The sequence below is a fragment of the Arabidopsis thaliana genome (assembly GCF_000001735.4).
Source record: "Arabidopsis thaliana chromosome 1 sequence".
Classification (NCBI taxonomy): domain Eukaryota; kingdom Viridiplantae; phylum Streptophyta; class Magnoliopsida; order Brassicales; family Brassicaceae; genus Arabidopsis; species Arabidopsis thaliana.
Genome location: NC_003070.9, coordinates 5,973,392 through 5,988,168, shown reverse-complemented (window position 1 = coordinate 5,988,168; position 14,777 = coordinate 5,973,392). Strand labels below are relative to the sequence as shown.

Here is a 14,777-nt window from a genome sequence, read left to right as displayed (position 1 = left end):
GAATCAAGAGGCAGAAAAAACATTGTGCTGAATAAATTTAAAAACATAATTCTGAAACACCAAAAACGTGAAAATAGTGCACACTAGTTTCATCACCTGAGTAACGAAACAGTTTGACTTTTTGTTGACGTATTTGATGTAATAAATGGTGAAGAGAAAAAAATGTAAAATATTGATTGCATTGGTCTATGAGATAATCCTACAAAAAGTGTTAGAGCAGTTGTGCGAGAGTCTGGAATAATGAAACACAGTTCAGTACAAGTATCTTTTCGATCATCTTCCGCTAAATCTACTGACGTGTACGGCTCAGATTCTTTTTTCCCCAGAACTGATTCAACAAACAAAACAAAAAAAATAGAAGACCATATTTTATCGGTCAATAAACTTCTGGGAAAAAAATAAAACACGATTTCATGAGAGAAAATCGACAAAACCCCTCTCAACCAAATAATACACCTTCTTCTTCTTCTTCTTCTTCTTCTTCTTCACAGCTGGGTTTCTTCTAATGGCGGAACCGATTCCCTCATCGTCTCTGTCACCGAAATCTCTACAATCTCCTAATCCTATGGAACCTTCTCCTGCATCTTCTACTCCTTTACCTTCATCATCATCTCAACAACAACAACTCATGACAGCTCCGATTTCCAATTCTGTTAATTCCGCTGCGTCTCCGGCGATGACTGTAACTACCACCGAAGGTATTGTAATTCAGAACAATTCGCAACCTAACATCTCCTCTCCCAACCCTACTTCTTCTAACCCACCAATCGGAGCTCAGATCCCGTCGCCTTCTCCTCTCTCTCACCCTTCTTCATCTTTAGATCAGCAAACACAGACTCAGCAACTCGTTCAACAAACTCAGCAATTGCCTCAACAACAACAACAGATTATGCAGCAAATCTCTTCATCTCCGATTCCACAATTATCGCCGCAACAGCAACAGATTCTGCAGCAACAACACATGACTTCACAGCAAATCCCAATGTCGAGTTACCAAATTGCTCAATCTCTTCAGCGATCCCCTTCTCTTTCTCGCCTGAGCCAAATTCAGCAACAACAGCAGCAGCAGCATCAAGGTCAATACGGCAACGTGTTGAGACAGCAAGCTGGTTTGTACGGAACCATGAACTTTGGTGGCTCAGGTTCAGTTCAACAGAGCCAGCAGAATCAGCAGATGGTTAACCCTAATATGTCCAGAGCAGGTTTAGTTGGCCAAAGCGGTCACTTGCCTATGCTTAACGGTGCTGCTGGAGCTGCTCAGATGAATATTCAACCCCAATTATTGGCTGCTTCGGTACCCCATTCTTTACTTTTACTCTCTTTCCCTTTGTTGATTCATATCTTTCTTTTTGTGGATGGAGTCTCAACTTGTAGTATTGCTTTAGATGGAGATAGTGTTGCAATTGTTTTTGTTGATATGAATATAGTAAACTCTGCAGTTTCTTCTATTATTGTGTGAACAACAAATCATTTTCTTTATTCTGAGACAAATGAGCTTTTCCGTTGTAGCCGAGGCAGAAATCTGGCATGGTTCAAGGTTCGCAGTTTCATCCGGGAAGTTCTGGACAACAGTTACAAGGGATGCAAGCTATGGGAATGATGGGATCACTGAATTTGACCTCGCAAATGAGAGGTAACCCTGCTCTCTATGCGCAGCAGAGAATCAACCCGGGGCAGATGAGACAGCAATTGTCACAGCAAAACGCTCTTACTTCACCTCAGGTATGAGTTTTAAAAAGTCGTATCTTACGAACTTCTTTCTCTCACATTGTGAACTTTTTTATTGACTACTTGTTATATCTTATGGCTCATAGATACAAATGAATTCTCGTGTTGGATCCTTTCACTTCTTTTGACTTATTGTTGCACAGTCTTAATTAAACTGATCCATGAGGTTTTGGTACTTTAATCAATCACTTAATATTGACTTGCAGAGTTTTTCCAATATCTGTAATTGGCAACTAAAATACCTGAATGACGCGGGAATGATCCTTAAATTTGACAGATTTACCGTGTAATTGTAAAATCTGGCCTATGTATCTATAGAGGTACTAATACATTTATGTTGTGCAATATGCAAATTCCTGATCATTTTGTGAGCATGTGTTTCTTTCGTTTCAAGTTAAAAAATAGAGTTGCGTCGAATCTCATGTATCCTGTATCCTCTTCACTTGGTAACTTTTTGTAATCCCCTGTGTAGGTCCAGAACCTCCAGAGAACATCTTCTCTCGCATTTATGAATCCTCAGCTATCGGGTTTGGCCCAGAATGGACAAGCTGGCATGATGCAAAACTCTTTGTCACAGCAGCAATGGCTGAAGCAAATGTCGGGAATAACGAGCCCCAATTCATTCCGACTCCAACCGAGTCAAAGACAGGCTCTTCTCTTACAGCAGCAGCAGCAGCAACAACAACAACTGTCCTCTCCTCAGTTACATCAATCTTCTATGTCCTTGAATCAGCAGCAGATATCACAGATAATACAACAGCAGCAGCAACAATCACAATTAGGCCAGTCGCAGATGAACCAATCCCATTCCCAACAACAACTACAACAGATGCAGCAGCAACTACAGCAGCAACCACAACAGCAGATGCAGCAGCAGCAGCAACAACAACAGCAAATGCAGATTAATCAACAACAGCCATCTCCAAGGATGTTGAGTCATGCAGGACAAAAATCTGTCAGTTTAACGGGTTCACAACCAGAGGCTACACAATCGGGTACAACAACACCAGGTGGTAGCTCAAGCCAGGGAACAGAAGCAACAAACCAACTCCTTGGTAAAAGGAAGATACAGGATCTGGTTTCGCAGGTGATTTTCCCTCTTCAACTCTATAGCTTGTTTCTATCTTCTTCTTCCTTTAGAAATATGTTTCATTCTATTGTATCATGATGTTCAGGTGGATGTACATGCGAAACTGGATCCTGATGTTGAAGACCTCCTTTTGGAGGTGGCAGATGACTTCATTGATTCGGTTAGAAGCTAATATCAATTATTTAGTATTAACTTCAGCTTTTTTATTTACAGATTTGTGAAAACCTATCTCTATCTTACCTAAACTTCATTGCAGGTCACATCTTTTGCATGTAGCTTGGCTAAGCATCGTAAATCATCTGTATTGGAGCCCAAGGATATATTACTCCACCTAGGTCTGTACTTAATTTGGTGATGAGCTCTGTTCAATGTGAATTCTAAGTAGTTGCTATTGTTACTCATTTTACTGTTTGCTGAGTTATAATTTTTTGCAGAGAAAAACTTGCACTTGACAATTCCTGGATTCTCAAGTGAGGATAAACGTCAAACAAAAACTGTAAGTGATTTTCTTTTTAAAACTCTTTAAAAGCACAAAAAGTATATGTGAATGTGCATCACCACCTGAATGTCCAATAAAAGAAAAAGAGAAAGAACATGAGTTTGCTAGATATTGATCCCAAGTTAACAACTTGCAGGTACCAACTGATCTCCACAAGAAGCGACTTGCAATGGTAAGCTGAATGATATTCCAAACATCTCTTTGTGTACAGTCGTGCTTATGGACCTCTCTCTGAAGTTTCTTTTTTGTGTTGTGTCGCCAGGTGCGTGCATTACTAGAATCCTCAAAACCAGAGACGAATGCAAGCAATTCCAAGGAAACTATGAGACAAGCGATGGTGAACCCAAATGGTCCGAATCATCTCTTAAGACCCTCCCAAAGTTCAGAACAATTGGTTTCGCAGACATCCGGTCCTCACATATTACAACACATGACACGATACTAAAGGACTTGAATATAGAAGCCTGAGCCAGCTCTCACTGCTATGTTCATCTTCTTGGTAAACACTTTTATCATACACAAACACCACTTACATAAATAAGAAAACCTCGGGTATTTATGGCTGGCTATATATAGTCCTCAACTTTTCCTATTATAGGTTGCAGGAGTTTACACATCTATGGAGAGTTGAAGGCACAAGTAGTGAAACTGTATGTATTATATATAAAATTCATGAGTCTTATAGGCAATCAAATAATACAGTTATTTTTTTCGTAGTTGTGGGACTTTCTAACTATTTCGTCTTCTTTTTTAGTGGGTTTTTGTTTTTTCCTTTTGTAATTTTAGTTGTCCTCTCCATTTTAAGCTTGAAAGTTTTAGCTCTTTGATGACTCAGCAGTTGATGATATGTTAAATGATGTCAACTATATATACACTTAAATCAAATGCATATAGATATTTATATGAAGAAGAAGTATATACAAAAATAGAAATCAAGCACTTAAGACAAACGAAGTAATAAAATTATTAAGAGTAGTTGGTGCTTCAATGTTAACAGCGTGTCCTGTTTCCTTTATTATCTCTAATCTTGAACTCTGTAAATGCCTGCAAAAGTATATAATTTTTATTAGTTTCGACATATTGGATTCACGATCAATAATCACATGCGTTCACGTTCGATGTTTCATCTCTTTTGACCTAGTAGAAATATTAAATATTTTATACGGATGTAGTTATTATGACAACACTTGTTATGGGACTTATTACCATAAAATATCAATGTAGTATTTACCTTTGCAGCCGATAAGCATGCTCCAAGGGAAACACCTTGTCCTTGTCTCCCCAAACGATTAACGTTTTCTGCATCATATATATCAAATTAATCAGAGTCATATTTTATTCGTAGATTCGAATAAAGCATCTCAATCCATAGCATCCCTCTAGAAATAATATAAAAGTGAAAGCAAACAAACGAGAATAGTGTTTCCACTATCCAAAAGATGAATACTTAAAACCCATAAAAACAATCCAAAACATCAATTAGTTCTCTATCAGCGACACATTAATCATCACGCCAACTTATTAATATATATCTTGATGCTTAGAGTTAAACCATTAGTGATCAGGAATTAAAAAAAGGTTAACTCAACGAAATTTTATACTACCTGGGATATTACAGGCAATTCTGGTTCCTCCTCTCGTTCCAACAAATTCTTAGCTAGCTCAAGAAGCTCCTGCCGATTTTTCTCATACATTACCTATAAGAAGAGGATGAATTTTGCAAATTCCAAACCTTTAGGATCATGACTAACGAACAAACAATTTACGGGACCAGATTCGGAAATAAACAGATAAAACAGAAACAGAACAAACTTACAGCGATGAATTGGGAAAGGAAAAAGTCTGGAACCCAATCGACGAACGTTAAACCAGTATTCATAGATATCTTAATCAGCAACCGTAGATCCATCGGAGTTTTCGGAACTAAAATCTTCGAACAATCTCCGCCGTGTTTTTTCAATTCTGCCGTCTTCTGCTGCTGTGTAAATCCCACTCCACTACTCACAATCACCAATTTCTCAACCATCGCCGGCCAAATCTCCGCCATTTTATACGCCACAAATCCACCGTAACTAATCGAATAAATCGATATTCCTCCTCCTCCTTCAACGCATCCCAGTTTCTTCAATCCTCCGACGACGCTCCTCGCCTGAATCTCAACGCTCCGATCTCTATTCTTCGAATACGATTTTCCGAAGAAGACCAAATCGGGGATGAAGAGATTAAACGATTTCGAGAGATCCGAGACTTGATGAACGAATTGCCATTTGGAGTTTCCTCCGTATCCATGGAGCATGACGAGATTCTGCCGAGAGATTCTACGGTGGCCGGAGATCCAGAAATGGACTGTGGTTTCTCCGTCGTCTAGATCGACGGTTACGGGTCGGAGATCGCAGAAAACTAAGAAATACAGAGATAAGAACGAATCTGCGATTTTGATCAGTATCGGAAAATCGAAGAAACATGAAATTAAGCGTTGAAAGAGAGTGAAAACGATTGAGAGATAACGACGGAAAAGATGAACGTGTTTCATGGACGCCATTTTTAAGAAAAGTGGAAATCTTTTGTTTTTGCAGAGAAGGTGTGGGTGTGGCGATAGAGAGAGTGTGCTTTTAAATTTCAAACACAGTTTCTACCGGTCCGGTTAATTCCGGTTAAATCTTGTTTAAGCGATGTTATTGATTTGAGTTTTGTTCAAACGTGGCAAAGTGCATGTTAAGTGTTTCGACATCTAATTCTATAAAAAGTTTATTTAACATTTTAACAAACAAATCTATATATGAAAATCTAAGTAATTGAGCTTATTATTACAGCTGTTTAAAGAATGTCCTCGCACGAGAGCGACTGATCCACACATCACACATGTACTCATGGTATAAACTATATCGTCTCTTTGTCGTCTCTCTACGTCAACTAATAAGCCACACTCGATTAAGTCGCTGGCTCTTGTTGGTGAATCTGCATCGTTGGATCAGAATCTACCAAACAAAGACAAAAGTTTTACCCGTTGGATTGGATCTCTCTTGCCAACTTTAAGTTCCTAGATTTCTACCAATGAAATGATGGCTTCAGGTCCAAGTTAGGTTAAAATCCAAGAAGAAACCTTTGTCTTCACTCTCAAGTGAATGGCTGAGGGTCTCTACCTTGAGTTCCCAGGAGAATAAAGGTACTCTTCTATCTCTCATTTTTTTTTTCTCATAGCACCTTATAATTTCAAGGTTTATACTTTATCCGTGTGATCAGAAGGTAGTTTGAGACCCAAGTTAGGTCAGAACCCAAGAAGCCATCTCAAATTTCAGGCTAGACTTAGGTCAATACCGAAGAAGATAGTTTACATTAACCTTTCTAGTCATTTTGATTTTGGCATAACTTTACGAAAATTATCTTTATATATTATATATCATGGTTTACAAGAAATTATTTATGTGTTTTCTACATTTACTTCTTATAAATAATTTCCTTCTTAATTATATAGATACACTATTAGGTACACCTCTACACGTAACACCAGGCTCAGAACTCGGAACCAACAACTCATAAGGCAAAACACCAGCCCCACACCTATTTCTACGGTCAGGATCAGCGTTCCTTTTCTCAATCTCTTTCTCTATCCGTCCGATCTCTGCCGCAAATCCATAAAACGCTTCAACAATCTCCGCATCTCCTGTCCAAATCGACGGCTGTTGTCTCTCTCCAATATACTCCTCATCCGGCGAATGCGTCGACAAAGTATCAACCACGGCCATAAACTTCGAAGTCTGCGCCAAACTTGGCATCGACGAGAAGTAATACTTCTCCGGATGGGAGATGAAACTCGCGTACTCTGGATCCGACTCGTCGGGGATTAACCGCCGCATCAACGGTGGTCGGTTTGGGACGTAGCCACCGTAAGGGTATTGTCCAAAGTTTAGAGCGGCGTGTTGAGCAGAGGCGAGCCAGATTAGAGTGGTTAGAATCGACACGAGGTCGTCGACGGTTGATAACTCCGGCCACCAATCAGCGTCGCGGAGGTCAGCGTGGCCGACGTTGATTGATTCTGAGTACCAAGATTGGAGCTCAGAGTCTGTTTTGATAAGGTTCGGGTTTGGATAGTAGCGTTCAACATAGGTTCGGACCCAGGTTTGGATTGCTGACCAGAGTAAAAGACCGTCGTTGGCGTACGGATAGTCTTCGATTAGGAGTTTAAGACCATGTGGTTGTGTTGCATCAGGAATTGCCATTCCTCTGAAAATAAACACAATTTAAAATAAATTTAGGTATTATATACAATAAAAAAAATACATTTTTAGCAGCTAAAAATCTTCAACTAAAACAAAAAAAGGTTTAGCTAAATACCTGCGAATTAGATCGGCAGGGAGGCCTTCCATGTCGAACCGCCAGCTGCTTTTGTATGCGGCGGCACTCATTTCCATGCCGTATGCACCAGCAGTGAAGCCTCCTTCGATCACACCATCTGCACTGATCAACGATTGTCTAGCCAAAGCATTGATTTCCAACGTGTATCTCATGTGTGGATCCAGTAGCTTGAATATGGGATGCATAGCGCTCAATTGCCTGTGTGCAGCTAATATAAATGGCTCCAAGCATGCATGTGTCCGTAACCTTTACAAACAAATATAACAAAACATGTCAATATATAACTCTATATTCACTACTTGTTACATAAATGTGTATTAACATGTATAAGTACTAACCAGTGATTGACAAGCTGATGGACACCAGCATCGTTAGAACTAACGTGGGCTTTAGCGAGCTGCCACATCCAATTAGAGGTTGCATCGACTGGAGGTGTAAGCACACGCTTGGACCGATGTTTTGGACCATGGGGAGGGAGGCTTAGCTCAATGGCTACCGGCTTAAGTGTGCCTAGACGAGTCAAGAAGAAGATAGTTCGAGTAGCATAGGCTTTGCGTCCGTCTAGCGCATTAATCCGGTCTAGGAACGGTAAGAATATGTCATGGTAATCCAACATATACAATCTATTCTCTTCCAACGCCTGAAAAAAAATAGAAAAGACTATTTAATTTAATCATTTTTTGATTAGTTTAGTTAATCCATTGTAAGGGGAATTATATAGATAAACGTACTTGTTGTACGGAGAATCCGTCGAGGTGACCAATGATATGGTCGTCAGTAAGAGCGGAGTGTTGTGGACCGTAGATCTTGGGGTCAAGATTGCTGACCGGTGGAAAAGTCTTGACTCTCTCAATGTTCACTGGATTGATTCCAGCTATGGCTTGACGTGCGAATTCGTCATCTCTTAACCATGCGTTTTTATCCTCTGCATTATTTATAGTCGTCAGAAATCAATTGACTAATTAATATTTCCAAAGATTAATAACTAAAAAGCAAGTTACGGCTATGAATGAGTTAAGTAAAAGCAAACGCGCTTTTGTTATCCGCAAAACGAATTAAGAGAATCACGTGGAACATATGTTGTTGTTTTAGTACTCTAGTAATGCGTTTCGTCTGCTTTTTGAAACTAATGGGTCCCAATAACCAACGATACACAAATCGCCAAAAAAGACCAATAAAATAATGTAAAATTCTTGGAAATTACTCAATTAGGGGATGCTTGCTTTAGTTGGTGTGGGGATATGAAATGGCATTAGTTCAATTTTTGTTTACTAAATAATTGATGTTATTAATTTAGGGTTCTTACTCGATAATATTTTGGGAGTGTCGTATTTGAGGAGTCCTTTAGTAGATTCTTGGAGGGTATCAACTACGACCTTAGGGAGAGGAAACTTCTTAAAGATGTCATCTTGAAACCCTAACTTGAGTAACAAGCCTTCTTTATAAAGACGATCGATCTCGCCGAAGTCTGCAAAGTCCTCAGCTACAATACTGGCTTTGAGCGACGGAATTAGGTGGTGTAAGACTGCTTTTAGCCTCCCTGCAGCAAAAGTGTCCTGCTTCGACTCTTCAAATTGCTCGTCTCGTGGCACATACATAGGTAATGGCTTCTCTACTCGGCTCTCCGCGTCTTTATCTGTCAACAGTACAGATCAATATGAGAAACGTTTCATAAAACCAAAACAGAAAGTGTTGTTTTTTTTGTTGAATGCAAATCGTACTAAAAATGTTTCATAGAGATATTGAGCTACAAAATATACCAGAAACTGTTGATTGGCGACCAGTACGACAACGTCTAGGGTAAGGAACCTCTTTGCCACCGAGTTTGGGGCGAGAGAGCTCGGATGATTTGTCGGGATTTCCAAGGTCGTTGTAAACATCAAAGTCGTAAATTCTGTCTGATAATTTTCTCACTCCACTTCCATCTCCTCGTAGATTCTTCAACTCTTTCTCCCTCAATACTCTTAATCCGCTTGGTGTCTCATTCGGCAAATACGGCTGCGAATAATATTCAATTTACATGACGTTATTTTCATACTTAATAGCTGGGGAGTTGGGTATTATTAATGGACCCACCATGACATAAATGTTAAAGAAGATTTTGAAACTGACTAAGATATGTAATCAATTCGTGAGGGAACGAAAATGACGTGTTTTAAAGATTTTGGAAACCATGATTAACTACTTAGTTTAATGAGTTACCTGATTAGTGAAGAAAATTCGTTTATCAGGGTGATCTTTTTGAGACTGAACCCAAGAATTGCATGGAAAGTGAACAGGACCAAGTGCGAAGCCTTCAATGGTTATGCTCTCCAAGAAAAACTCTTTTTGGTGTTTATTCATGACGGTGATTGCTCCCGGCGAGCCAAACGCTGCATCCACCGTGAACTCCGCCGTATAGTGAACTCTCTCCGCCTTAGTTTTCGATTTCTTTGACCAATCCTTTAAAACTGCTGCATTGCTTTTCTTCGGCAACTTCGTTTCTGTTTGAATCAAAAAGTTTTGTTTTTTCTTAGTATTTTGGAAACCCATTTTAGATTACACGATCTTCAGAAAATATGTGAATGCTCTGCTTTTCAAGAGAAGGACTTACTTGGATCAAGTTGGGTGCTGATAAGCTCCAAGACAATGTTTCGACCAATTTTATCAGCAAAAGCATCCAAATGCTTAACAAGAGTCTCTTTCAAATCCTCCTTGTTCTTGTTCCTCACAGTAACCACAGCTCTCACCTTGAACTTCACCGCCGCTTTCTCCTCCTCTTCGCTCTTTCTGTCTCCGGTCGTTGTGGAAAAACGCAGCGTTTTGACCAAATCCTCGCTGATGGCTGCAACGACGCCGGATTTGGTTTTTCTTGGTCTCCGGTCAAAAGGGTTGATCGAGAACTGTGTTGACTGTGTCCTCTTCTTGAAATGCGACGCCGACGAGACAAGTGATGACCTTTCTGTGATGAGAGGATAACCCATTAACTCTTTAGCTAAGGCCATCACGATAATCTAATAAATTACAATTTTGAGGTTTTGTGGTATACTATTAGTGAAGAAGAAGGAGTTGAGGATTTGTTGGTAGATGAACGTTCTGGTTAATTACTAGTAAAAATCGGCGAGTGAGAGATATAAATAGAGAGAGCTAGAAGGAACCCTTGCCGTCCACACGTTTTGTTGATTGGACTATGGATTGTCTACGCAAAAGTCATGTTTTATTTTTTTTCCTTTTATATAATGTGAATTCTCAACACATGTTTCAAGTAAAGATATTTTTCTTTCTGTTTTAGTCAACTAGCTAGTTTTCAAACTGATTACTCTTATTCTGATTATGATACCTTTTCATGATAAATGACTTTCTTTTAAATTTTAGAAAACACGTATGTTATGGCAATAACACACTATTTTTATTTTATACGTGAAGAGAAGAAGGATACGTCGTATATATACGTGGCGTATTATAGTATTATTACTTAGCTTGTCCAATCCAAACCATGTTAATTAAGATTTTAAAAGCTGATTGGATAAAATAAAGTTAGTTGTCCAAAAAAAAAAAAGAGAGGATAAATAAAGTGTTAAAAGGGTATGACTTTAGAATGATAGTTGAAGATTAAGTATATGTAAAAAGAGTTTTATATTTAAATGCATATTAAATCAAACTTACCAATTTATCAAGGCAACTATACATTTCCTAAATATATGCATATTTACTGTTAAAACTTTTTAGTACATGAAAACGGGAATGATTTTTCAATTTTCTTTTTTTTCTTTTGCTAAATATGTGAATTTTCAATATATGAAAAGGCTTGTAGGAGCTACAAAGTTCTTAATACAACAGATTTCACTTTTCTCTGTTTGTGTTTTTTTTTTTTTTTGTCAACGGAGAATATACTTCGTTAACCAGAGTTATTAGATTCATCTTTGTATTAAGTTTCGTGAGTTGCATAATGAACATAGTTTGGCTATGTTAACTAGCCAAAAACAATGAAAACAATGAAAAAGGAAATGATGGAATGAAAAATGTGGGGTAATTGAGTCAAACGGAGTTACGAGTCTGACACGACGCGTAGTATAGGGGCGAGGAATCAAAGGAGAAACTCCGGTCGGAATTCTTTAAATGACTATTTTACCCTCTCATTTGCCCAAAATAAGATTTTGCATTATGGGGGTTAACCGGAGAATGTTGACCATCGCCTTTTTCTAATTATAAAGTAACAAAGGCCCCGAGAAAGTAAATAAATAATTCGACAACAAGACCGTTGAAGATCTGTTGGTAGTTCTTTTGAGAAAAAAATAAGAAAATGGGGTTTGGTAGTTATGAATAGTTTTACAGACGAAATTAATAAAATTAAACTAACCGGAAATAGATGTGACATAAATGTACTTGATGCTTAAAATAGTATTATGGTATACAAATAAACCCTTTATTATTTATGAAAATGCTACAACTTCTTAATTAATCTTACCAAAAGATTCTGACCATTTTGAACCACAATCTCTTCTAACCGCATAACAAAACAGGTCACTATAGACTATCGTCACTTCCTAACATCAAGACTCAAGCTCATACCGAGGTTCATTCCTTATTATATCGATTTGGTTATTTACAATGGAATTGCACATGCATATATATATATATATATATATATATAGTAACATAGGGTCAAAATATAAGTGTGGACACCAAATGTGATTAGTTTAACAGGTTAGCGAAAAATATATATGAATTCAAATATAATGATTAAGGTCTCCAATCCAAAAGCTCGATGTATAGCTGTCAAAATGGACGGGCGGCCCGTGGGCTGCCCGTGTCCAACGCTTAATGGACCGGGCATGGACAAGCCCATTATGAAGTGGACATTAATGGATATGGGCGTTAACGGACATGGACATTAGCGGACTGGACGTAATGGACATGGGCGGCCCAATGGTCAAAAATATTAGGTTTAAGTCGATTTGGGCAAAAATAGATTTGGGCAAAAAACATTTCTTGGTTTTGTCGGGAAACATTTCTCCGGCGCTTATTCGGCGATTTCTTCTCTCCGGCGATTTCTCCGGCGAGTTCCTTCAACAACTCATCTCCATCACATCATGGATCCTCCTGAGAATCCTAATCTATTCAAGTAAGCAAATTCTCATCCTTTTTACTCAATTCGATTTGGGTTTCTGTTTTTGATTACTCAATAATGGGTTTCTGTCACTGTTGTACTTAGGTGATAATATCGAGTTCCTTAATGAAGACAAAGATGGCGAGGGAGAAGAGGAAGAAGTTTAAATTTGCTGTTAATTTGTTTTTGGATTTGATACTTTGTTGAATACTTGAATTGTGTTTAAATTTGCTTTTGGATTTGATATTTAAATCAACTAATACTTTGTTATTTAAATTTGCTTCTCGATTTGATAATTTGATTGGAATATAAAGCAAATACTATTGTGTTAAAATTTGGTTCTGTTATGCCCATTGGACAACCCATTTGGACATGGGCATTAATGGGCATGGACATTAATGGACATGGGCTTTAATGGACATGAACACTATTTGTCAAATATCGAAATGGACATTATTGGACTGGGCTAATGGACATGGACAACCCGCTTTGACAGCTCTAGCTCGATGGTTTTAGAGTAGTATAGTTTGAAAGCCCAAGACACTCTCATCTGCAAACGATTAAATGAATAATTGGTTTAAGTTGGTAACTCGAAATTTAGTGCTTTAACTGGTTCCCAGCTTCTTTTCCAATTAACAGCACGTTAAACTGGTCCATGAAATTAAACTAAAAGTAGAATGAACAAAGTCAAACAGATATTCAACATAATTTAAATGTATAATTAACTAGTACTAAGACTTTTGATTCGTGTTTTCACAAATAATTGATCACTTGGTCCACTTTCAACGTGGGCTTGTAAGATTATCGCGTATCAAGGTTTTGTCAAAACAACCGCGGGGCATTGATATCTACACACATCATGTGTCATTAATCATCTAAATTTAAAATTTATGACGTACATAGTACATTCGATGGAACACGGTATTCTTAAAAGTATAACAATTGTTTACACGTAAATTTAATTTGCACAAACATTTGAATTCTTTGTTTATTATGTTTTTTGTTTATGGTAAGTTTAACAATATGTAATAGTAGACAAAAGAACGCTTTTCTCTAAATTATACAATTTTTTAGTTTTTATTTTTGATTATGTCATTAATTTTCAGTTTTTTTAGCTATAACACAATTCATTTGTTGGTAATTTTGTATAATTAATTAACGATTTCTGATATAAGTGTAATTTCACATATTATCACTAAATGTGTTTACTTTTTTAAAATACCAAAATGAAAACGTTAATTTAGGAGAAAGGACGTGTAGCATGCATAATCATAATGATATAGTGGGAACGATGAGAAAACATATCTATGGACGGTTCAGGTCTATTTTGATGGGCAGAGAATGGAAAACGTAGTTCTTTTATATATGTCGAGATAAAAATTATGACCATAGCTTCCTTTCTACCTTGCACCGTCCATGAAGATTGCGGCTCAAGACCTTACTAAATGAGTACATGTAAAAATGCAAACCAGAAAAACATCTACTAAATAACCAATTAGTTAGTGGCTGAAAACGATTCATATAATGCGAGGATCAAATTTCCTATTCTTCTACTTTGATTTCAAGCATGGATTCATGGCTGTTAGTCAAATGAATATCTATTTTTTTTGTCTAAAACTATCCTTTTATCTTTCAAATGAATATCTTAAATTGCAAAAATACTCAAAATTTCTGCATATTTAGAAGTTAGACTAATTTCAGTCCGAAATATATGAATACCTAAAAAAACATCAACCACCCATTCTTGGTTTCGATAAATTTCATAAAGACACATTTTCAGGACGGTATATTATTATAAGTCGAAAAAAAAAAATTATTATTATAAGTCGATTTCATTCTCAACTTATCTAATTACTGACAATGATTTTGAAGGATTCGTGAACAAAAAAAATCCTCAAAATTAGTTACTTGCCCAATAAAATCCCAGAATATAATTCATAAGCTATGCATTCTAATACCAAACTGTTTTACTATCCATTTCAATGATTGTACAAAAAACCTGATTTTTTTTAATA

General features: G+C 37.5%; 3 protein-coding genes and 1 long non-coding RNA gene across 5 annotated transcripts; 2 read left to right on the top strand and 2 right to left on the bottom strand.

Annotated features, from left to right (window-relative positions):
* The first annotated feature begins 234 nt into the window (after positions 1 to 234).
* On the top strand, positions 235 to 4,185 carry EER4 (Transcription initiation factor TFIID subunit A). 2 transcript variants are annotated; one of them, NM_101605.5, is made up of 9 exons: positions 235 to 1,294; positions 1,510 to 1,722; positions 2,201 to 2,815; positions 2,904 to 2,978; positions 3,075 to 3,153; positions 3,253 to 3,314; positions 3,454 to 3,489; positions 3,580 to 3,816; positions 3,916 to 4,185. In NM_101605.5, exons 1-8 carry the CDS (start codon positions 506 to 508, stop codon positions 3,760 to 3,762), a joined length of 2,052 nt encoding a protein of 683 aa, NP_564023.1. In that variant the 5' UTR covers positions 235 to 505; the 3' UTR covers positions 3,763 to 3,816; positions 3,916 to 4,185. The 2 variants fall into 2 exon arrangements, with proteins under 2 accessions (NP_564023.1, NP_849680.1); NM_179349.1 differs by having other exon boundaries at positions 398 to 1,294; positions 3,580 to 4,008.
* AT1G17430 (alpha/beta-Hydrolases superfamily protein) lies at positions 4,156 to 6,024 on the bottom strand. The gene is made up of 4 exons (NM_101604.3): positions 5,134 to 6,024; positions 4,922 to 5,014; positions 4,549 to 4,616; positions 4,156 to 4,361 (listed from the first exon to the last, which is right to left on the bottom strand). Exons 1-4 carry the CDS (start codon positions 5,857 to 5,859, stop codon positions 4,250 to 4,252), a joined length of 999 nt encoding a protein of 332 aa, NP_564022.1. The 5' UTR covers positions 5,860 to 6,024; the 3' UTR covers positions 4,156 to 4,249.
* A 623-nt stretch (positions 6,025 to 6,647) lies between these two features.
* LOX3 (lipoxygenase 3) lies at positions 6,648 to 10,846 on the bottom strand. Its single transcript, NM_101603.3, has 8 exons — positions 10,267 to 10,846; positions 9,876 to 10,156; positions 9,434 to 9,671; positions 8,980 to 9,309; positions 8,405 to 8,598; positions 8,012 to 8,313; positions 7,653 to 7,919; positions 6,648 to 7,541 (listed from the first exon to the last, which is right to left on the bottom strand). The coding sequence occupies exons 1-8, from the start codon at positions 10,655 to 10,657 to the stop codon at positions 6,785 to 6,787; spliced, it is 2,760 nt and encodes a 919-aa protein (NP_564021.1). The 5' UTR covers positions 10,658 to 10,846; the 3' UTR covers positions 6,648 to 6,784.
* Positions 10,847 to 12,537: 1,691 nt separating this feature from the next.
* Positions 12,538 to 12,957, top strand: AT1G05313. Its single transcript, NR_138875.1, has 2 exons — positions 12,538 to 12,777; positions 12,870 to 12,957. It is a non-coding gene; the product is annotated as an other RNA (long non-coding RNA).
* Positions 12,958 to 14,777: the final 1,820 nt, after the last annotated feature.

What these genes read in the sequence shown, in the direction of transcription:
- EER4 (NM_101605.5), top strand. Translation starts at nt 506, where the DNA reads ATGGCGGAACCGATTCCCTCATCGTCTCTGTCACCGAAATCTCTACAA. An exon ending in CCCAATTATTGGCTGCTTCG is followed by an intron (nt 1,295 to 1,509) that starts GTACCCCATTCT and finishes TTTCCGTTGTAG; the next exon opens with CCGAGGCAGAAATCTGGCAT. An exon ending in TACAGGATCTGGTTTCGCAG is followed by an intron (nt 2,816 to 2,903) that starts GTGATTTTCCCT and finishes CATGATGTTCAG; the next exon opens with GTGGATGTACATGCGAAACT.
- AT1G17430 (NM_101604.3), bottom strand. Translation starts at nt 5,859, where the DNA reads ATGGCGTCCATGAAACACGTTCATCTTTTCCGTCGTTATCTCTCAATC. An exon ending in AATTGCCTGTAATATCCCAG is followed by an intron (nt 4,617 to 4,921) that starts GTAGTATAAAAT and finishes TATATGATGCAG; the next exon opens with AAAACGTTAATCGTTTGGGG. An exon ending in CATGCTTATCGGCTGCAAAG is followed by an intron (nt 4,362 to 4,548) that starts GTAAATACTACA and finishes ATACTTTTGCAG; the next exon opens with GCATTTACAGAGTTCAAGAT.
- LOX3 (NM_101603.3), bottom strand. Translation starts at nt 10,657, where the DNA reads ATGGCCTTAGCTAAAGAGTTAATGGGTTATCCTCTCATCACAGAAAGG. An exon ending in TCGCCAATCAACAGTTTCTG is followed by an intron (nt 9,310 to 9,433) that starts GTATATTTTGTA and finishes TACTGTTGACAG; the next exon opens with ATAAAGACGCGGAGAGCCGA. An exon ending in CACTCCCAAAATATTATCGA is followed by an intron (nt 8,599 to 8,979) that starts GTAAGAACCCTA and finishes TAAATAATGCAG; the next exon opens with AGGATAAAAACGCATGGTTA.